Genomic DNA, 21,693 nt, shown 5'->3' on the forward strand with positions numbered 1-21,693 from the left:
TCCTGTCAGAGAGGAGGAGGAGCAGGGTGAGCTGGGCAATGCTGTGCATGTGTGTGGTGGGGCAGCAGCACAGATCACCCTGACTGCTTCACAGTCAGGGGCAACCTCTGCCTGACCATGTCTCAGGGCTGCTCCCTTCCTTGCTCACCTTTCACAGGGCAAACTTAGTGGCCAGGAGCAAGTGTGAAGGTGTCTGGCAGCATAATGAATGGTAGAGATTCCTCACTTGGAATGTGAGCCTTTCTGCTGTAGATTTGGACACGTGTAATTTATCTTTGCTCGCAGACTTAGATGCTGCTGCTGTCTAGGAGAGCAGAGCCCAGGGAACATTTTTGTGCACTCATCTAACGACTGATGTTGGTTTAGGTTTGGAGTGGTTGGCTGGGGGTGTTGTTTGTTTGTTTTTTAATGTTCACCACATCCTTGGGGGAGAGATGATCAATATTTAAGGAATGTCACAACTCCTATACAACCTCCACTTGGAGACAGAAGTTACCACAATGAGAATGTGTTGTAGGGAGTGGAATGTGCAATATAATTTACATACTCCAAATTACTGGCCTCCACCCCAGCTTGAGAAAGCAATAGCTGGTGTGGAACTAGAAGGTGTCAAGCCTCTGCTTCCATTCCTCCCTGCCTTCAGGAAAAGAAAGAGCTTATCACTGGGCATGGTAGACACTCCTGGAGATGCTCATATCTGAGACTTTGCCCTGGCCAGGGCTGCTCCCTGCTAGGTTGTCAGCTGGTAATCTCAGGCACCAAGATAGTCTGGAATTCAAGTACCACCCCATGGTATGTCCTGTTTCTTCACCAGTCAAGCTTGAGAACCCTTACTGACAAGCTGTCACCAATGCAACATAATTCGTTCTTCAACTTTGTGTTCATCTTTGGTAGCTTTGCCTTGGTAAGAATCTAACTCAGTCATCACTAAGTATTAACAATGGAAAAGAGGATGCAAAGCTGGGTTTTGGATGCAAGTTCCTTAGAATACACAAATACAGAGAAGAGAACATTAAATAGTAGGTTAAATACTCAAGCCTAAGCTCTGCTGTATCTAGCTCTTTCTCCAGCACATTACTGCTTTGATCCATACTTACAGTTTGCCAATCAAGACACATTTTATGACAAGATAACATTTTACTTACTTTTTCACATTCTTGCTCTGACTGGGACTTGCTGCTTCTCTGTAAATGTTTGGCCTAAAAGGTTTGAATTGATGTCTTCTCTTCAGACAGATGCTGCCATTTGGAAGTGTTATCTGAAAGACATGCAATTAATTCTTGACCTCAATTAAGTCAGTAGACCATACAGCTGAGTGTGATAAGCAGTTATGGTTCTATGATACTGAATTTGCTGTGATGTATCATTGGGAATTAACACAAGGCACATCTTGTTTGATAATCTTTTAGAACCTCAACACATCAGCCTCTTCTGTCTTCTCCTTCCTCCCCCCCCTCCAAATCTAATTACAGTGGCTTCCACTGATGTCTGTCAGTCTTGCCAATTGTAAGGGGAAGCAAGTAGAAAGTTCTACTAATAATGAGACTTCATATATCAATCTCAAAACTGTATTTAATGCCATTTTTCAAACCCTCGAAGCTGGGGATGGGTCCCCACCTGAACAACATGGTGAGTGTCCTGCTCAGAGCCTCCAGCTTCCATTGGCTGTAGAGCAGGGAGGTGAAGGCTGGGACCTTAGAGAAACTTTGAGACTGTGAGATGAGGCATAAAACACTGGTACGTCAATCAACCTCAGCCTGGGCTTATAGATTGGATTGACAAGGAGGATTATGGCTCCAGAGGAGCTCAATGAAACTGGGACTACTGATATTTCTATATGGAGAAAAAGGGATAAGAGTTCAGCAGATGGTTGAAAGGGTTTTTATCTTCCACTTGCATCACTTCTGTTTGACAAATGGAGTTTCTATTGTGTTTTTATTTTCTTCAATAATTTTTTTCCTAAATACATAGTATTACAAAAATAGTATTACAGTTATATCTTTTGATTAGGAAATAGTATAATTTTGAAACCTTACTTTAATTTTCTTCTGCCTTTTTGTTACGAGACTTAGGCTGAACAAATCAAACTATGTAATCCCTTGTGGTCTGACTGGACTCATCCATGCCATTAGGATTGCTTTTCTTAGCCACAGTTAACAATGGTGTAATGGATTTTACAACATTTTATTAAGTTGAAATGCATCAATAGCACTAATGATAAACAATTGTGGTATTTCAGGAAGAACAATTTCCAGCTCTTACTGCACATGCCAACCTATGGAGCTTTTGGGCAGCACTTGACTCTGTGGCATGAAAATAGGGAATAATTGTCCCTTACAAACACGTTTGTGCTGTGGCACAGTCTTAAGGAAACTCGTCTTGGATGTCTGTGGTAAAAAATACATAACAGCATTACTATCATCTAGATGAAAATTCCTCTTTGACTGATGACTGTTGCTTAAGTCTGTGCTGTTGGCTGGTGTAAATCAGGATAAAGTGGTTTGGATTGACTGTGGGGAGGACAGGAAGGGGCTTTTTTGTTAATGCCAATCATAGGACAGGATGTGGTGCCTCCTCCCTTCTCCTTCTGAGCACATTGGGCCTGCCCCTGGCTTAGGATGATAATATGAAACTACAGACAAGATGTATAAGGATTTTCTGGAACTCAACCTTCTCCTGCATCTATGGAAAAAAGAAGGCTTCAGTTAAGACCTAATTGTGGCCTTGCAGTACCTGAAGGGAGCCTATGAGAATGATGGAGAGGGGCTTTTTCAAGGGCATGTAGTGGCAGGACAAGGGGGAATGGATTCAAACTGAGAGTAGGTTTAGATAAGATAATAGGAAGAAATTCTTTACTGTGAGAACGGTGAGGCACTGGCACAGGTTGCCCAGAGAAGCTGTGGATGCCCCATCCCTGGAAGTGTTCAAGGCCAGGTTGGATGGGGCTTTGAGCAGTGTGGTCTAGTTAAAGGTGTCCCTGCACAGAGCAAAGGGGTTGGACTAAATGATCTTTAAGGTCCCTTCCCATCAAAGCCATTCTGTGATTCTATGATCTTTCCTGGGAGGAAATAAAACCAAAACAGGATACCTTTTAATGCCTAAACTCATAGTGTTGTCTACTTTAATTAATGATTATTTATTAACCAGTGCCAACGGTATCTTTAACTGAAGTTTTCCCAAATAAATGATTAATTGCTGTTAACAGTGGACATCACTATTCTACATTCAGCAGAGAGACAGCAGCAGCGTTTTTCAGCCAGGTAGTGAGGCTGCAGAGGATGTGGGTAGCTTGAATGCAAATTATGGTGTGACTTCTCCTTTTGGGTTTCCCAGTGTTGCATTATTTCTTCAGTCAGCTCGAGCTTGTGCAAAAACTGTATAAGCAGCTTGCAACATGGGTGTGTTCACGACCTTCTTTGGTAACCAAGTTAAATAGTCTCGAGGAAGATCAGCAAAACAGTTGCAAAGCTGCACATGGCATCATAAGACAAGGAGGTTGCATGCTGCGATAAACCGGGGGAGGGAAGATGAGGAGTTTTTAAATAGACCTCTGTCCTGATCAGATTTCAATGATGGCATTTATTTGACAATAGTTGCTCCCTGGAAATGCACAGTGGACCTTGGATCAGACCTGATTAGTTTGTCCCCAGGTCTTCAGTCAGCTCAAAGAGGAGGGATCTTTGCACTTTGACCAGGGCTATTTGAAATTCACTGGAATTCAGCACATGGACAAACAGACTCCCCACAAAGGCAGCTGTCATTGCTACATTGGACTCTTGACTTGCTTTTTGAACTTGAAAATTGCCACTTTCCTGAAACATCAATATTAATTTTAGATTGTAATGATACAGAAATCAACAAACATAAGCAGGATAAAGTAGTGTGAATAACTCTTTAATTTTGTAACAAGCTGTTTACTAGCGATTTAAGTGTGATAATCAAATTTAATAACAGTGGTAAGTATTTATTTAGTTCTCTTCTATTTATGGCTTAATCTACAAACACTGACTTGGTGTTAAGAGTTTACCAAAACCCAAGTAGATCAGTCTGGTAAATGTTGACTTGAAGTGAACTTGAATGAAAATAAGAGCTTGATCTAATTGTTGTGCAACATACGAACTTTATGATCAGGGCCATACAGAGTAGTGCTTAGTTTGCCAGTACAAATGGATAAAAATATTAGAGATTAATTCAGGGCAGTCAAATTCCTGTTTTTTCTATATATATACCTTTAAAATGGCTAATCACAAAACAGTGTGATAACTAGAAAATGTTAGGAGTCCCATCTGCCTAAAGATGGCTTCATCTCTGTGTTTATTCCATGCTTCCTTATGCAAACTTAATGGGCTTACAAAAAAATCTTGCAAAGTGCAAGCTTATATATAATCAGCATGATATCATTGCCTGAAGTAATAAGATTCTGTAGATGGGACTGAATTAAATCAATGCTATGGAAAGAAGATTTCATAACCAAGCTAACAAAGACGTTAAAGATTAATTAGCTGGAGTAACTCTAGAGCTCCTTTCTTTCAAAAAAGCCAACAAACCAACACAAAACAAGATGCCACAAAAACCAATAGCAAACCCTCAGCTCAAACTTACCTTGGTGACCGTAGTGTCAGTGGGGTGAAAAAAGCACCCACGTAACTGAGATAAGAACCCAGCTTTGCTGTCCTCTACCTAAGCTGCCCATTGACTGACACAGGGAGCATGGCAGGAACACATTCCATACAGCAGCAAATGGAAGCAAATGTTGCTCACTGACCACCTGGTTTCATTGTGCTGTATCTGTTACCTGTCTTTGATAAGAGGCCTCTGTCAAAGTCCTCAGTTTAGCTTTAATGAGAAATCAGACACCTCAAAACACCTGAATTATTCAGCTCACAATTACAGGGATTGGAATGGAGGCTTTATTACGGTATGAAAAGGCATTGTAATAGCAGGAACAACCTCTCTGGTTTTTAAGATTACATTGATTTGGCCAACTGTGAAATACATTATGAGTAACCTTACCAGGTCTGCATACGGGTTACAGAGCATGTAGCTGCAATAAGAGGTCTTGTATTCCCCATACGCTGGACCAAGAGTAACCCAAAAAATTATAAATATGATGCGTACATCTTATGTAAAACAGATTGAAATGGAAAATCCAAGAGTGGCCTTGTGTGAAGGTTAACAAGCTCTGCCTAAGTGGAAAATTATGAAATTTGCATACAGCTGGTAGAGAAAGGGAGTGATGGCTACAGCTGCCTTACCTTCTGCTAGGCTTGACTAGCTGGCAAGTTGTTCAAATGTGATATATTCTGAGTTTTGCCTGTCTTACAAATAGTGAAGGTCATGAACAAGATGACTGTACTGTTCTTAATCAGCTCCAAAATTCCTGGATTTGCTTCTGTTATGCTGTAGAAAGAATAAGTACATTCACATGTTAATGTACCCAAATTCTTTTGGGAGATTAATATACCCTTCACTGAAGCATCATGGCTTTGTACCCCTCTGTAGCTTACACTTAGAGTCTCTTTAGGTTCTTTGTGGTGGCAGTAGTACAGATGCTGGTTATCACACTGCTCTTGTGCCACAAAGGAAGTAAATGCATTCAAAAATAGTTACAAACAACCATTGACAAATCCTAAATAACTGAGTACTTCTAAATATTAGAGCATAATCTCCACCTGAGAAAGTTTTATGTGACCATTACCAGTACATCTATTTTGACACTGCCTTGGACTCAGCAAACAATTGGAAAGCACATGATAAATAAAAATCAGGTATTGAATGGGACAAAAATATCTTCCCATAGAGAAAGCCCAACTGTGCTGGCCAATTACATAAATTGAGAAGCTGCAATCCACCAGCTGGGCTCCATCTGAGATGGAGAGCAGGGAGGATGCAGAACACGTTCTTGAAAATCTCACTGCATAAAGACCTAATTTGATGCAGGACCTAGTAGATGGAGTGATGGGACCACAGCCAGCCCCAGCATTAGACATGAGCTGTCTTCTCCCTTCCCCAATATTTATGTACACTGATATTTTTGTGCACTGATTTTGGTAGCTGTGTCTTCCCTGTTGCATGGCCTTCTCAGCTATGCCTTGGTTTGCTCTGAGAACACCCCAGAAGCTGTGTGTCAAACTTTATTTTTTCATTTATGTTGCACAGAACTTCAAGCATTGCACTGGAGTTGCCTCACTGGAGCCAGAGTTTCTTCTTCTGTCTGTGTCTAACTGTATAAAAGTCCCTTGGGCAAAATTACAAATACAATAATGCCTGGTTATAAAATGTTTACTTGGTTGCATTTAGGCTTACAAAATTTTTGGCATGAAAGATTAACTTAAAGAGCTGTTTAACAACCCAACTTGCATAATATTTAACGATTCCTGATTTAAAAAAAAAAAAAAACCACAACAAAAACCAAAACAAACAGCAACCAAAACCTATTTCAGGTCAAATGCTGCTACTTAAATCCTATTTTTTATTCACTCAGGAAAAAATATATTTTGTTTAGTCTCTCTTACAGTAGTGATTAAAAAATGGCCCTAAAACAACTCAAGCCCTTAACCTGGCATCCTGCAGTCTTGTTAAACAAGCCCTGTCTAAGATTTGATGCCAACTCAAGCTAGTCGAAGGGTGAAGAAAAGTGTGCATTTATTGTGAACCTGAAATTTTTGGTTATGCTTGTGACATTTTCTCTGAGGCCTATAATTTCTTTAATGTGAAAAAACTTAGCCTTTCATCCAAGGGTTTAAGTACTAGAGAAAACAAGCAAAAATGACAACCCTCTATGCTAGAGCCAAGGGAACTGACAAGGCTGCAGCTGGCTGATCTTGGTGAAGGGATCTGGAGGTGCAAGCAAGGGAAAGGAACTTGTCAGGGGGCTGACATTCAGCAGCTCAGTTAAAGCCTTTTCACATAAATTCAGGAATGTGACAAGTGTTAAAGTCAATGCCACAATCTACTTCCTTTTTAGCTTCTGCTTCATGTTACCCTGAAGTGTCCTTAAAAGAACTAAAGTTGCAAGCAAAAGCATCTTTGACCAGAAGGTCAAATAGGCTGATAACATTTACTTCCTGGAGAAAAATGACAAGAGGCAAGTGGCCTTGGTTTTACATTTTGTGTGTGATAAATGAAGGTGAGCCTCCAAAAGGAACTCGTGTGTCTGAAAGATTACTGAAAATAGATCTTTGTAAGAGCATGTCTGCTGTTGGATGACTATGGGAAAGAACATGAGATCAGCTTGGCACTAACTTCAAGGGATTTTGACAAGCATGGTTCCTCCTGAGGTGCAGCTGGTGGAGATGGAGTAACTGATAGTGTCCTTTAAATTTAAAAATTTACTTGGAGAATTGAAATTATTTTGTCTCTCTTACAGAGGTTTCAGTAGAAGCTACTGTTACAGAGTATTTTGGAAGGCTTAGTTGTAATGAAAATGTTAAATGTTTTGAAGACAGTAATGCAAAAATTCTTCACACTCGGGTATCTGACACTGTAAAGCAGCTCAGAATTGAAGGTTAAATGTAATTTATTTTTTTTCAGATCCTAAAACTTCCTTCCTTTTGCGTTTTGGTGTGGGTTTATATTTTTCCCCCCTTTCTTTATTGCAGATTATAGAAGACATATGTTCTTGATGCTTCTTTACACTGTGACTTTTCCAAATCTGATGCTAACTACTTAACTCGAGATGCTTTCTGTATTTATGCTCCCCTGAGTATATTCCCTATTTCATATGATACATCTTCCAGCAGCCTGTGCTCTGCACATTCCCATCTATTTAGTTCCTCATGGCAGTTTAGTCTACTTTCATGTTTTCTATCATGCTTTTTTTTTATAAAATAAAATTTCATGTAATTCCCCAAGTAGCCAGTTGTTTTTTCTGAGAGGCTGGAAGCAGGAGTTGTTTTCTGCTCTGTAGAATTTCCAAGATTTCTCAGAAAATTTATTTTCTTGTTCTTGCTGTCTGCAGGACAGAGCTTATGATTTGTAAAGGCCATTTTGTTTTTACTGTCATCAGCACACGAGTGCATCCTCCTAACCCTTTTTTCTCCAACCATATGGCATTGGCAGCTTCAGTTTGCTACAATGAAAGCAAAGCAGGGAGAGCTGATTGAATCTGGTCGTGACAAATGAGCAGCTGTTGATTTGCCAATCTTTGACCCAGACTGAGGTTCAAAAACATTCCAAAACTTGCTGTTTCCTAACTCCAGAAACCAATCCTTCAGCTAGCTAGTGTTTACAGCTGCAGGCCTGGATTGCACTGTGGCTGTGACTCCTGGACTGCTTGGATGTCTGCGCTGCATTTCCTCCTCACAGCTTTGCTTGCAGGCAGCTCTAACTGCTGGGATGCAAAGCAGGGATGCAAAGATGTGCCATTGAAGGGCCGAGTATGACAATGACAGTGGCTTAATCACTTCTGGAAGTGCACCCAGGCATGAGGAACGTTACTTCCTCAAAAGGCTTTTGAGGAATTTGCGACTGACTCCTGACTGTGCAGCCAGATGCAGTGTTTAGATCCAGCCTGTGCAGTAACCTGTGTACACTTCAGGATAACTTGTTAAAGTAACCAAATAAAACAGATGTTTGTTTATTACTGTCACATTCACACCTATAACATATTTTCCCTTCTTACTGGCAGGAATAAGCCTAACCTTCTTCTGTGTTTTTGGTGTGTAGGTTTTTATGAAGGTAAGTGGGAGACAACTCCAATACCTATTTATCTGCTCCAGCAATCACTGACATTGGTTAATCACCTAATTTTACCAATGTTCATCTCTGTAGCTACCAGTTAATAACCATATTAAAATGTATTTTATGATGATCAATAGTGACATCCCTGTCAGCATTTCTGTGAGGCTGAAAAGAGGAAGTTATAGGGGAGGTATACAGTCAAAAAACATGTAAACTTTAGAGAAATTATGAAAAAGGCCATGAATTATGAAACAGTAAGAGCTGCTTATATTAACACTTTGTCCTTTTTTTGCATTTATAGTAGCAAAAAGACAAACTGTACCTAATGAAAGCTCATGAAGCTCAGAGATTGAGGAATGGTTTCCAGAAATCAGAATTTGTTTTCTTAAAATCAAAACCAAAAATAATTTGTGATGCTTCTGGGCTTAGGGCTATTGACCTAATAAAAAACTGCTATTTTTAGTTGTCTCCTTCCTTTTGTTTGCAGTAATGGCACATATACAACTTTGTACTAGAAAGGATTCTTCAGAGGCTCTGACTGGGTGGCACAGCTGGCTTCTCAGGAGCAGCAGGGTTATTTCATTGTGCACACTTCCTTGGACCTGGGTTGTCCATGGCAAGGCCAGGAAATGAGGAATAGGGGTGGGTCTTTGCTACGAGCTCATTCAGCAGAATGCTAAACCACAGCTTCCTAAGCTCCAAGGCAGTCACTGACAAAGAATGAATGCTTTGTACAGCTGCTTCCCCATGTGCAATTCCTTTCTGCAGGATAAATTGCCTAATTCATTACTTGTCTAACATCATTTCTGCAGTCCCTCACTGGATGCATCAGATTTGAGAATAGTGTTCCAAACTCTGCATTGTAAATTAAATTAAGATACATAAAATTTTCTAAAAAATAATTATAATTAATATTTTTAATCTTGGCATGATACATAAATTAAGCTTCATTTTGCGGCTGGATGTAAAAAATTGAAATGTATCCTTAATTATGGCCTAAAAATTGTCCTCCTGCCTGAGGATTTTGGAGCAAAATTTTGCTGGGAATAACTTCAAGTGTATACCCAGAATTGTTTGTATGAGAAATATGGGGAAAAAAACCCAAAACCAACATAAAACTCAAGTTCTACTGATGCTGGTAGCACTTCAGAAAGGCTCTGGCTAACTGCATAATGACTACTGAGCACAACTGGCAGGTGTAACCTAGGAATAAAAATAACACAGGCAAAAAAACCACCCAGACTTGAGAACACTTACGCAAGATGTGGCCTTTTTGTCAAAAAGGTCAGAAGTTTAGTGTTGTTTTGTTTTGCTCAAATAGAACATGATGGTATTATTTGGTTGGTTGCATTTTTAAGTTCTCAAATTAAATTTATCTGCAATAACAACTTTGTTTGCTTCCTGGAATAGAGGTTGGGATTTAATTTTGTTGATGGTGCAGTCATCTCTGAAGCCTCATTGTCTAGGAAACGGTAGACTAGCTTTACACATGGCATGGTTAGTTTGTGAAAGCGATATGTATTTCAGTCCACATATTACAATTTGAATTTTTTTTCTTTTTTCAGCACAAAAGACCTTCCAGCATATCTTCTTGTTAAGGTGGTTTCAGCTGCTGCTCTTCCTTAAGAACACAAGCACAGTTAAAATCACTTGCAAAGCCATTCTGCTCAGGGTAAGTGTTTTAAGAGTTTGAGTAAGCAGAGAGAACAGCCTGGTCAGGCCAGAGAGAGCTGAAGGTCTGGCAGTGCTCCTCCATTGCCACTTCAGCAGCTCCAGGGAAGACAGGAGCACACCTGTGTCTGACAGGCACAGTGAACAGACAAGAGGCAACAGTCCTGTATTGCCACAAGGGACAATGCAGTTACACGGAAGGCAAAGAATCCTCACCCTGGAGTGGTTTTGTGAAGGTTCAAGTTCTCTGGATGGGGCTGTGAAGTCTCTGCCCTGAGCTGCTTCTGTGCCGGGGCCAGGGGTCTCTGTAGGCTGGAGACCACCACAGAGTTGGTTTGGAGGTGATGATGTTTGTGGTTGCTGAGGTGGGATGAGACAGAAAGAAGAAAACTGGAGAAGTTAATCTATAAAAAGCACACACAAGGGACTTATGACTGCAAGGACAAGACAAAATGCACTGCTGCTGTCTGGGCCCAAAGGGTCTTTCTGGGGGTGCTGAGGGAACTGTGGCAGCATCCTCTCCTACCTTCCCCGACTGCCCAACTTTAACCAAAAAACAAGGGCGAGGGGGAGTCGTGGGGCTGAGCTATGCTGCTCCCTGGCCACGGAACCACCGTCCTACGGGACGCCCAGGAGCCACCGAATCCAATTCTCAGCCCTGCACAGGACACCCCAGCAATCACACCCTGTGCCTGAGAGCACTGTCCGAACGCTTCTTGAGTTCTGCCAGGCTGGTGCTGTGACCTCTTCCCTGAGGAGCCTGTTCCAGTGCCCAACCACCCTCTGGGTGTAGAACCTTTTCCTAATATCCCTATTAAACCTCCCTTGACACAACTTGAGGCCAGCGTCGGCCCGCCCGGCTCCGGGACGGGTGCAGGATCCCTGAGGGCAGCCCCTGCTTGTGCCTCTCCCGCAGGGCGCGGGTGGCCGCGGGCCGGCCCGGGATGCGCTCTGGCATCTGTCCCGGTGTCCCTGCGTGTCTGTCTGTCTATCTATCTATCGGTCTGTCTCTGTGTGTGGGAGCGGGAGGCTGCGGGCTGCGCGCTGCCCGGGGGGGCGGCGCTCGCTGCAGCGCCAGCCCCGCTGCCGGGCGGTCACGGCGGACGCGGCGGGGGCGGGGGCTGGGAGCGCGGCCCCAGCGCCCGGCATGAACCCGCGGAGGGGGCTCGGAGGCGGCGGCCGTGCCGAGGTACGAACCCCCGCCCCCGGCAGGTGCAGGGTCCTCCCCCCGCCCGCGGCACCGCCTGTCCTTGCGGGGCCGGGGCTCGGCGCGGTCCTGCCCGCGGAGCGCCGAGCCGGCAGGGAGGGGACGGGTAAGAGAGGGGAGGGGAAGGGAAAGCGAAGCGTGCCAGGCCCGGCCGCGGGCGCGGGAGAACCGAGGTGAACCCGCGGTCTGCGCCTGCCCGCCCGGCCCGCCGCTCCCGCCTCCCCCGCGCTCACGCCGCCCGCCCCCCTCTCTCGCTCCGCAGGGAGCCGCAGGGCGAGCAGCGCTGCCGCGGCCGGGCCAGCCACCTCCGGGTCCATGAGCCGCCGCCAGCCGCCGCCGCCAGCCGAGACCGCCGCCGCCGGGCCCAGCTCCCCCAGCCCCGCCGCTTCCGCCGCCGCTCCGCCGCCCCGCCGGAGGTGAGTCCCGCGGCCGGGCCGCCGCCGCCTGCCCGCCCCGCGGGCCCGGGCTCCTGTCAGCCGCGCCGGGGCGGGGGAGAGGCCGCCGGCAGCCGCCGTAGCGCCCGCCGCCTTTGCGGGGAGGGGGAGATGGAGAGCGGCCGGGAGCACGCGTGTGTGCCCCGCCGGCGCGCGGGCTGCGTCCCTCGGTGCCCGGGCACGGAGCCGGCGCCGGCCGGAGCCCTCCTGTCCCGGGGCGGGGGTCGCTGCCTGCCCGGTGACTCGCGGCTGGGGCGGGCTGGGGCTGGGGCTGGGTCTGTGCCGGCGCCTCGCCCGCTCGGGCAGCGCTACCTGTGCCACCTCGTTTGGGCTGTCCCCGCTCGGGCAGCGCTACCTGTGCCACCTTGTTCTCCCTCTGCCCGCAGGACGGTCCCGAGCCCTCCGCTGCGAAGAGCATGGCCGTGACTCTAGAGCAGGCCCAGAGGGTGGGCTATACCTGCCTAAAAGCACTCCTCAGGTTCGCTTTTATGGTCGCCAATAACCTGGTTGCTATTCCGTCCTACGTCTTGTATTTAATTGCGCTGCAGCCTCTCCGAATATTGGACAGTAAAAGCTTCTGGTATATCGAAGGAGTGTTGTTTAAATGGCTTTTAGCTATGGTGTCTTCCTGGGGCTGGTGGGCAGGATACACAGGTAAGAAAGTCTTATTAATTTAAAACGTACTAATATGTTGAAAGACTGTTTTCATAAGGGGTGGTATAGGGGAATATCTGAATGTAGTAGATATACAGGATGTTCTTCTTTCAGGTGTCTTACACGGATGTATTTCTGGGTTGTGATGCTGTGTACTGAAACATTTTTTAAGTCATAGCTAGAAACTTTGTATGTTTCAAGTGTTTTGCAGTCAGTATTTTGTCCTAGTAAAATGGGAAATATGACTTCTCCTTAGTATCTTGATCACGTTTCATGAAAAAGATACGTTTCTTCTAAAGGGAGTTGATTCGTACTGTGCATGTAGCTGGTAGAACTAAACATTTCTTATATTAAGTGTGTGCATCCTTAAATCATATCCCCTTAGAAATATCAGGAGACAAGGCTAAGAAGTTTGACACAAAGCTCTTGTTGGAAGAGTAGGTCTTCTATTCCTTGCAACAGCGACTGTCTTTTCTGCCGTCTCCGAAGGGAGGGAAACAGAGGGAACCTCTTTCATTCAAGTAGTGATACGGAATATTTCTCAACCGTGTGACTCTTCATTTACTGTTAGCAGAGCTAATTACAGTATCTGTAGGGTTTTTCCCCTCTGCATGCTTGCTTTGTGGTTATTACTGAACTTGTTTTTGCTCGTTTAGTATTCATAGGCTCATCAAGGTGATGGACTGAACTGAAATATTAAGGAAGGCTCTGGTCTTGTCCTCGAATGCACTGATTTTCATCTTGGCTGCTGCACTTCGTGCAAAAAAGCAGCCATCAGTTCTTTGTATGTGCTTTGGAAAGGGAAGAAATGAATCTACTGAGTGCAAAGTATGAGCAGCCCTCCTAAAATTCTTTCCTTCTCTTCTGCCCAGGCTGCATCTGCAGGTCTTGTGTAAACAGGAAAAACAAGGAATGGCAGCACACAGCTCTGGAGTCTGGTCAGACTCCTGATTAGTCAGAAAGTCAGTGTTGACCCAGACGGAGTCTTGTTAGGCAACGAGAGCTGACGCCTCTGTGCCAGTGTGGCTTTTGGTACCCTGTCGTGTGCCTTTCCAAGATGCACAAACTTTCTGTGGATACTCTAGGTGAGCTTCCTGTTCTTCTTAAGGAGATGGTGGCAGCAGCAGCAGCAAGCTAGACTCTGATCTGTTGGGCTAGAACTGTCGCAACGTTGCACTGCTTCAAAACTGCCTTGCCTGGTACAGCTCAAGCTTATCCAGATACGCTGTTTAAAAACCTTTTTATGTGTTTGCTCATTAAAAGAAGTCCACATAGTGTTTGCAGTGGCAGGTACACTTGTACAAGTCTGCTTTATGTCATAAAGTACAAAGGCCTTCCAGAAGGAAGGATTGACTTTCAAGGTGTCTTGTGTATTATTAATTGGAAATGGGAAAGTTTATGGACGTAATAGTGATGTTAAAGTCATGCAGCTCATGACCCCGAGGATTCACTATGTGTACTGAATGTGCTGGTTAAAATTCATTGTCCCATGACAATTTTTGAAAGCTATTTCCTCAGGGTAGTTTTACTGCTGACTGCAGAACTGTGTGGTTTCTTTTGCCTATTGCTTGGAAGGTGGTCTTAGCATGATCTGCATATCCTAGAGTCTTCCTGAAGCCTCTGTTGGTTGGTGTTGCTGATGTATCTTGACACGTTGAAATAATTTCTTTTACAGTCTTGAAATGTCTTAGTATATTTGTTTGAAGTATTTACAAACTGCTATTCAGTAGTGTTTTATGGGATGGTGTACGGGTAAGAAAGCCCTTCTTTTTGCTTTTCACTATGAAGCATGGCTTTTGGGGAGGATTTTGAGCAAATGCTTGTGTGAAAGTTTAGTTTAAATGCATTTTATTTGCTGTGAAGGTGTTAATGTGTTTTTTACTGAAATTATATGAATTAGCAAGAGCAGCTTATTTCTTTGTCCTTTCTTTAACCTCATCACTGCTCACTACCACTTGCAGAACAAACCTGAAAAGTGTCTCAGTCCGGCTTCAGCATAAGCAGACAGGGTAATCTGTGTGTCTCTTTTCAGATTAGCAGATTTATAAAAAAGCTGCTACTAGGTCCCCTGTTTTTTATACAGAAAGACGTAACTAACTCAGAACTGAAATACTGCTTTATTAGAGTTGTTGTCCAAGACTTGCAGTGGTTCGTCTGAAAGAGACATTGCTCCGGAATTCTTCTGTTTTAAATTCCAAAAAACTAAGTCAAAGGTAGGCTTCAGTATGTTCTATCTTTGCAAAAGTAAATACAAGATAGTAGGTACGCATGGGTTCATTGAAAAGATTAAAGTTTTTTTCTTTGAGTAGCAGAGTAGCTGGTGAGAGGTTTTTTCGTTGTTCATCTCTAAGAGGGTAACCAGATAAATAAGTTTACTTGCCTTTTAATTGAAGGGAGTACTCTGCTTTGGTTGTGTTGCAAGTATGTTTTAGTTCTTTAGTTTATTTATTTTTTCCCTTTCCAAACTTGGGTCATTTCTTGGGTAAGAAGCTACGTAATTAGTGACTTAAACTCAGCCTGCAAAATAGATTCAGGGCGGACTTTTTTTGCTCCCGTAATTTGTGTGTAATGTGTAGGAGAAAGCTCGACACCAAATGAAGAGAATATGGTGAGTGCTAGCTTATCCTTCTGGGCTTTGCTGCTGTTGCATAATTGCTGGTATATTTTATTGAATATAGCTGGAAGAGCTGAGGAAGAACTCCTGCACTACTCTGCCCTTCTCTTCTTCTCCTCTGTCTAAACCTGGGGGTTTTTGCTAGGATCATAGAGGATTTTCCACAGAAATTATCTGATCTGTGTCTGTATCAGTAGCTCCAGTCTGTGCTTTTTAATAAATGTAGGTGTTTCTGTTTGCAGATGCACTTGATATTATGTAAAGAGATAGCATATGATGGGACAAGCAAAATAAAGAAAGGACTGGGAAAAGAAATTGTAAAGGTCACTCTTCTCTCCCTAATCTTTTTCTTCTTAAGATGCAAGTATGAGAGAGAACTTGTGCATAATTGGTTTACTTTGATTTTTAAAGGGCAGAGTATGATAAATATCTCTGTTGTTCTCTTGAGCTCCATAGGGTTTCTTACAAAAATGAAAACTGAGTATCTTTTTATGAAGAGCCTACATACAGTCTAGTAATGTTATTTTATTTTTATATGATTTCAGAAAGGCTTTCTTATAACTCTTTTAAATTTTCTTTTTTTAAAGACTTTTGAAATAAATTCATTGCTCTTGTAGGAGTTGTTCAGCCAGGTCACTTGGAATCTACATATTAGTGTGATTTGAAAGGCACCTTTGAATAATACTTCTAAATATTTTCCTGCATTTGTTGGAAGATGCATTCTAAAAAAAGCAGACTCAAGGGTGCTTGATCCTTTGTTGGCAAGTACCTTTTTCCCCTGTGCTATAATTTGTCATTTAGCATATGAGTACACCAGATAGCACTAAATAGTGCAGTAGATGGCAGGGAGATGGAGCATATCTGTGGTGGTGAATTTCTGATGACCTTTTGCTCACCTACAAAACTAATTTTAAAGCAATCATCTTGCAGATTTCATCTTCTTTCTCAAGTATTGCAGACTACGTGTAATATCCTTGTACCTAATCAAATCACCAAAAATAGGACTGCCAGAGAGAAGCTTGCTTAGTTAATTGCGTATAAACAAACTGTTGTGTTGCCTCTCCTGCTGTCTGGATGCAGTGGGAGCCTGTGATGGGGTTGTTGCAGTATTGCAGTGAGGAGTCCCTAGGCCAGCACAGTGATCATCTGGCAGTGCAGTGCTGACACTCAGGATGCTAGTGATGTACTCCTGGCAGCTTGGTCCCACCGTGTGCCCAGCCTGTGCCTCTGGCTGTGGAGAGTGATTGTCCTGTGGCTGCAGCAATCATCAGCTCTGCTCTCAGCACCAGGGGAGACAGGCCCTGAGCTCTGCAGGCTTATGTGCAACTGGGGAGGGGATTTCTTCAGAACTGGGCCTGGAGTATTTCATACTGCAGCAGCAAAGAGGACACCTTGACAAAACCTTGTGTTTCAGCCTCTCAGTGACACGCAGAGTCTTGCACTAGTGTTGAGTAGGCCAGTGGGCTGTCAGCAGTGGAAGAGAGTAATACACATGTTGCACTGAAAGCTCTTAGGGCTGTGACTATGCTTGCTGGTATAATGATGCAGTGCTTAATTAAAGTGAACCAGTCCTATGGTGTTACTCTTATATGTCAGCCAGAATGGTGACTCATTTTAAAGAGTGTCTGTAAGAATTGTCAGGTTTTGTCAAGTGAGGAGAATTTCTCTTTCCTTCTGTTCAACCAAGTAAAGAAAAGTTGAGATGGAGATTTTGGTTTTTAATTGTCCCCATCTCTTCCCCTTTAAAGTGATTTAGCTTTTACTGGCTGATTTATACATGTGATTAGGATGTGACCACTCTATATTTTTTCAGCAGCCATACCTTTTTTTCCCCTTCTAATGCAAAATCTTTTTTTCGTTTTACCAGTCAACAGCCTTAATTCGTCTAATCTCCTAAGAATGCAAATATTTTTGTCTTCCAGAGCTTTAAAAGATACAGGTGGAGTTGCTGTGACAACACTTCCTTGGTGCAGACAACATTTGCTGTCTGTGCTACTTCTGGTGACAGGTTGGCCCCTCTCCTCAGGCAGGAAGTGCAGCAGAAGCTGAAGGACAGCAGATGAGATAAAGTAAATTCTTTGTCCCATATAAGGCAGGCGTTGTTATTTCAGGAGACCTGTCTATGCCTCTAACCCTGCCATTGGTTCTACTCTCCTCAGTTCCTACAGCGTGATTTTTCACTGGCAGTATTTTGCTTTTCGGTCTGGTCACTACTCAGGACTAGGTAGGGAGACACACAGGGAAACAACTTCTGGTTTTGAGGTCAGGCAGCATGTGAAATAGAGAAGGAAAATTGTTCTTGTTAACATTTCCTTAGAATGTGCAAAAGTATCTGATGTGACTCAGTAGATTTGGGTAGCAGTGTACTGCACATGAACTTCTAGTTTATGCTGTGGGCGTGCGCTGAGTTCCTAGGCAATCTCTGACTTAAATGAAGCTTTCCCTGATGTGTAGGTTATGCTGAGATCAAGCAGGACTCTTGGCATTCATTTTGCTGCTTGTAAGAGGAAGTTTTTGTTTACCTTTTGAGCTGTCTCGATAAGAAAAGGTCAGAGAGTTGAGCGAGCTGGGGACACTGGAGCCGTTTCCACCATGGCCTCAGAGCAAAGTGCCAGTGCAGCTTTACGTAAGAGGAGGGAAGGTGTGCAGTGAACTTGGTGTCAACTTCTCTGTGCTTGTGATGTGTTTGTGAAGAGTGCTGTCCAAAGACCCTTGTCCTTTTCTAATAGCATGAGAAATCACATCAGGAAATCCCCATATCTCCTTTTGGGGGCATGGGTTACAACTACTGTACTTCTTTGTAGTTCCTCTGATGCCAGCAAATGTAATCTAACATGTCAAAAGCAGTAAAGTTTATAATTCATTTTTATTGTATCATTTCGCTGTAAAGGGTTATTCCAAAAGATTAGATAATGAAATATTCTCTGAGTTGTTTTTTTTTTTTCAGAAAGCTGCTGCCTTCTGGCACAAAGCTTAGAGTAAAAGCATACACTATTGTTTTTGTTGTCTGTTGCTATTTAAGTATTTCTAAAATTTTGTTTGTTTGGGTTTTTTTTCCTTTTATTTTTTTTTTCCTTTTTTTAGAGCAGGTTAGTCTCTGTTCCTGTTTCACCTACTCCAGATAATACAAGAACTATTGCAAGCCTACCAAAGCATAGTAAAGTTGAAATTATTGATGAATACATATACAGAAGGGTGTGATTCTATAATTTTAAGTCCAGCAATGGCTGTGGAATGTTTCTAAATTAGCTCATATGCTCATAGGCGAAGGAAAACAGAGTTTTAGAGATTCTGGGTTCCATTCCTTCTTATGGCTGAATTTGCTCTTTTTAGCATGTGTTTTTATCCCCCCTTTAGTTCATCTGGGCCTTTGTTTTTAGCATATCTGTTCACATTAGTCTTCTTACTTCTCCCTTTATTACTGAAGGGATATAACTAAGAATACCTGAGAGATGTGTCTCTGTTCTCTTTTCCTGTTCTTTTCCTTGATGGGAGGCTTTTAGGAACCCTGTGAAATAATTGCAGGAAAACTTTTGTCCAGCTCTAATTTGGACAAGCAGAATCTCAGAGTTAAATACTTTGTCCACAGATTCTTTGCAGTGAATTTTTTTTTTTTGCACTTGAACAGTGTCATTGTGTGTATTGGAACATGTCAGAGATGATGCCTTTATGTCAAAGATGTAATTTCTAACTCTCATTTAATGTAACTGTTCTAAAACATGGAACTTTTAGAGATTTTCAAGAAAGCTGGAGAAAAAAATTGAATGTTTAATTTGGAGAAGAAAACTTATTTTCTCTGAAGTTTTGTTCTGGGAAAATTACTCATTTAGAATGAGGCTCAAACAGATTAACAGAATACATCACTTTCCCTTTTTCTGTCCTGTGTGAGAGGGACAGAAAAGTCTTGCCAAAGGTTAGTTTGGCAAGGTTCTAAGGTGCTGAAAAATGGAAGACTTGTGCAACCTTAATTAGACAGGGTAGTTAGTAAATCCTTTATGGAATACAATCTTAGTGGTGTAACTCTCCAGTGTGAACTGAGCCAAAGTACAGCTCCAAGATATGTAATCTGCTCGTGTTTGTTGGAGTGGGATGTAAACTCTGATGCTGGGAATGACATGTCAAATGCATGATTGCACAGGCATGGAATTGCACTGCTCTTGCAGCCAGCACAGCTCAGATAATAGTCCAACCACTTGTGTTTGCACTCACTGAAATAAATAAGGCTAATATGTTTGAATTCCCAAAAATGTTCCATGACAGCAGTGAGGGATTCTGTGTATGAGGCTGTTTTGTATTTTTCCTCTCCCCCCACAAAGCATTTTGAGTAGGGAGTGCCACAGAAGAAAGCCAGTCCCAGCCTTTCAGACTCATCCTACCACTGCTTCAGTTTTACTGGCCAAATATTTAATGATGTGTGGTGATCTGGATCACAGCCAGCTCTGGCCCATGCTGAAACTACCCATCCACCCCTTTTTTTGCTGGGTGATGTAGAAGTCCCTAACCCAGTTCCGTTTGTGGGTGTGGTGAGAGAAGACAAAGAGGAAGGAAGTGCGTCTTTCGGTGGCAGCACCAGCTTTGGTGTAGTTTTTAGCTACCGCTTATGACCTCAGTTCAAGAGAGCAGTCCTATGCAGGATAGGGCTTTAGTATGTGAATGTTACTGAAGTAGACTTCTTCATCTTTTCTTACTGTTTTCTTAACTGGTTGATGTAGTTTAGACTGGAAAAGTGCCTTCTAGCAAATTCTTTTAGAGAAGAACACTAAGTTTAGGGTGAGAACAAATGACTAGGATAAACCGAAAACTAAAATTTTAGTTCATAAAGAAATAAGGAGACCAGTGGTTCTGTTGCAAGCTCAGCAGTGGGGTTTCTCTAAAGTTTTGTATGTGTACTATTTGAATTTGTCAGCTAGAGACAATTGTAGAAAACTCAAAAGTACTTAAGCTGCATGAATAGCCAACACAATGCAGAAGTTGTTTGGTGTTGAACAATATAAAGTAATAAACATTAAAGTAAAGTAGCAGTTTAGGAAATAGATGAGTATCATGGTGGAGAGCTTAGGGAAAGTTTTGTCCTAATGAACAACTATACCTTCTGTTATAAGATATGTAAAGAACAGAATGGAGAATAATGCTAAAAAAAAAATCAGTGGTTCACCTTCACAGTTCAGTAGTTTTGTCACAGTGGTTCTAAAGCTATTGAAGAATTAAGACCTCTCTCTAAGAGGGTCATCAGCCTCAGTAGTCCAGGTTGAAATCAAACCAGAACCATTCCACTCATATCTGAACTCAAAGTAGAACCAAATTGGACAAATCAGTGACCCTGTTTCCTGGGCAGAATAGAAAAGATTCAATCTCCTTGACTCTTGTGTAAAGGAGAAGGGAATTTGTAGTGTCTCCATTAAAAGGTAGAACATTGCAAGTCTATGAGATTTAATAAGACAGCAATACCTGGAGGTTGTGTTTAATTTTTTTCTTAAATACTTCCATTATACCTTTTCACAAATGCTTTACCAGATAATGCCAATGGTGTTACTTCTTTTGATTCATACAACATAACCATGAAACTTCTTGTTTAAATGTTACAGTTCTAAAGGATAAGGAATTGTCCCTTTTTAAGGAATTTAATAGTTCATAGCTTAGAGACTCGCCTCAGTTTTGTAATTTAAGTAAAGGAGGAAAGATTCATAGCTTTATTACTGCTTCTCACTTTTGTGGTACTAAAATTAGAAATGGTGTTCTAAGAGCAAGGGACAGAGCTGCTGCTGTTTGGGAGGACATGGGTTCAGAAAAGTTGACTCTTTAGGACAGTGACATAAGTGCTTGTGGATCTGGGGGTTTTTTGGTAGCAAAAGGGAGGAGTTTGTCTGACTTCTCTTAAAATTTAGTTTAATTCGTTTTCTAACATCCTGTACTTACAAGCATGTGGAGTTTCTGTGAAAGTCCAAAGTGTCTGTGTTTGCTTGCCAGAACTGGGGGAGAGAAAACCCCATCAGTATTAAGAACACATACTTTTGGTTAATTTAAGCATCAGTTATGTTTGAGTGTGGTGTTTAAGGTGGGCCATCAAACACTATTTTAGTGTAATTTTATGACTTAGGTATTTATTACCCATGTAGATAAATGTGACCATGTTTAAGTATAGTTTCCTGATGAGATTAAGTTACTTGTTTAACAGCTATTCTTTCTCTCACCTCTCCCACACTTCTGATTTGCTTTCTTGCAAATCTGTCTGCAGTTGACCAGATGGTTCTGATTTCAGGCATAATTGTGTTCTCATGAGTTGTGTGAAAGTTGACAGCTGAGTGGAGGAGAGAGACCCAAGTTTGTGCCTCAGCTGAGGGCAGTGCAGCAGACTCAGCCATTGTATGTCTTGTTTGACATCTGCTGCTTGTTCAAACAGTGCATCAGTGATTCAGGGTTTGCCACAGTGC

At 42.6% G+C, this 21,693-nt stretch overlaps 1 protein-coding gene and 1 long non-coding RNA gene across 4 annotated transcripts in view; one reads left to right on the forward strand and one right to left on the reverse strand.

Moving 5' to 3' along the window:
* Positions 1-1,167: 1,167 nt before the first annotated feature.
* Positions 1,168-11,044, reverse strand: LOC116994247. Of its 2 annotated transcripts, none has more exons than XR_004417439.1 (3): positions 10,570-11,044; positions 5,256-5,400; positions 1,168-1,258 (listed from the first exon to the last, which is right to left on the reverse strand). It is a non-coding gene; the product is annotated as an uncharacterized LOC116994247 (long non-coding RNA). The 2 variants fall into 2 exon arrangements; XR_004417440.1 differs by lacking the exon at positions 1,168-1,258 and adding an exon at positions 3,520-3,812.
* An 893-nt stretch (positions 11,045-11,937) lies between these two features.
* The window catches only part of LPGAT1 (lysophosphatidylglycerol acyltransferase 1), a 59,460-nt gene continuing 49,704 nt past the window's right edge, over positions 11,938-21,693 (forward strand). The window contains exons 1-2 of one of the 2 annotated variants that reach the window (XM_033055150.1): positions 11,938-11,976; positions 12,381-12,648. In XM_033055150.1, the coding sequence (XP_032911041.1) occupies positions 12,411-12,648 (238 nt within the window). In that variant the 5' untranslated portion in view covers positions 11,938-11,976; positions 12,381-12,410. Of the gene's footprint in view, positions 11,977-12,380; positions 12,649-13,579; positions 13,734-21,693 lie in introns of those variants that run through there. The other variant, XM_033055151.2, reaches the window with a different exon arrangement.

This window comes from Catharus ustulatus, chromosome 3 (assembly GCF_009819885.2).
Source record: "Catharus ustulatus isolate bCatUst1 chromosome 3, bCatUst1.pri.v2, whole genome shotgun sequence".
Classification (NCBI taxonomy): Eukaryota; Metazoa; Chordata; class Aves; order Passeriformes; family Turdidae; genus Catharus; species Catharus ustulatus.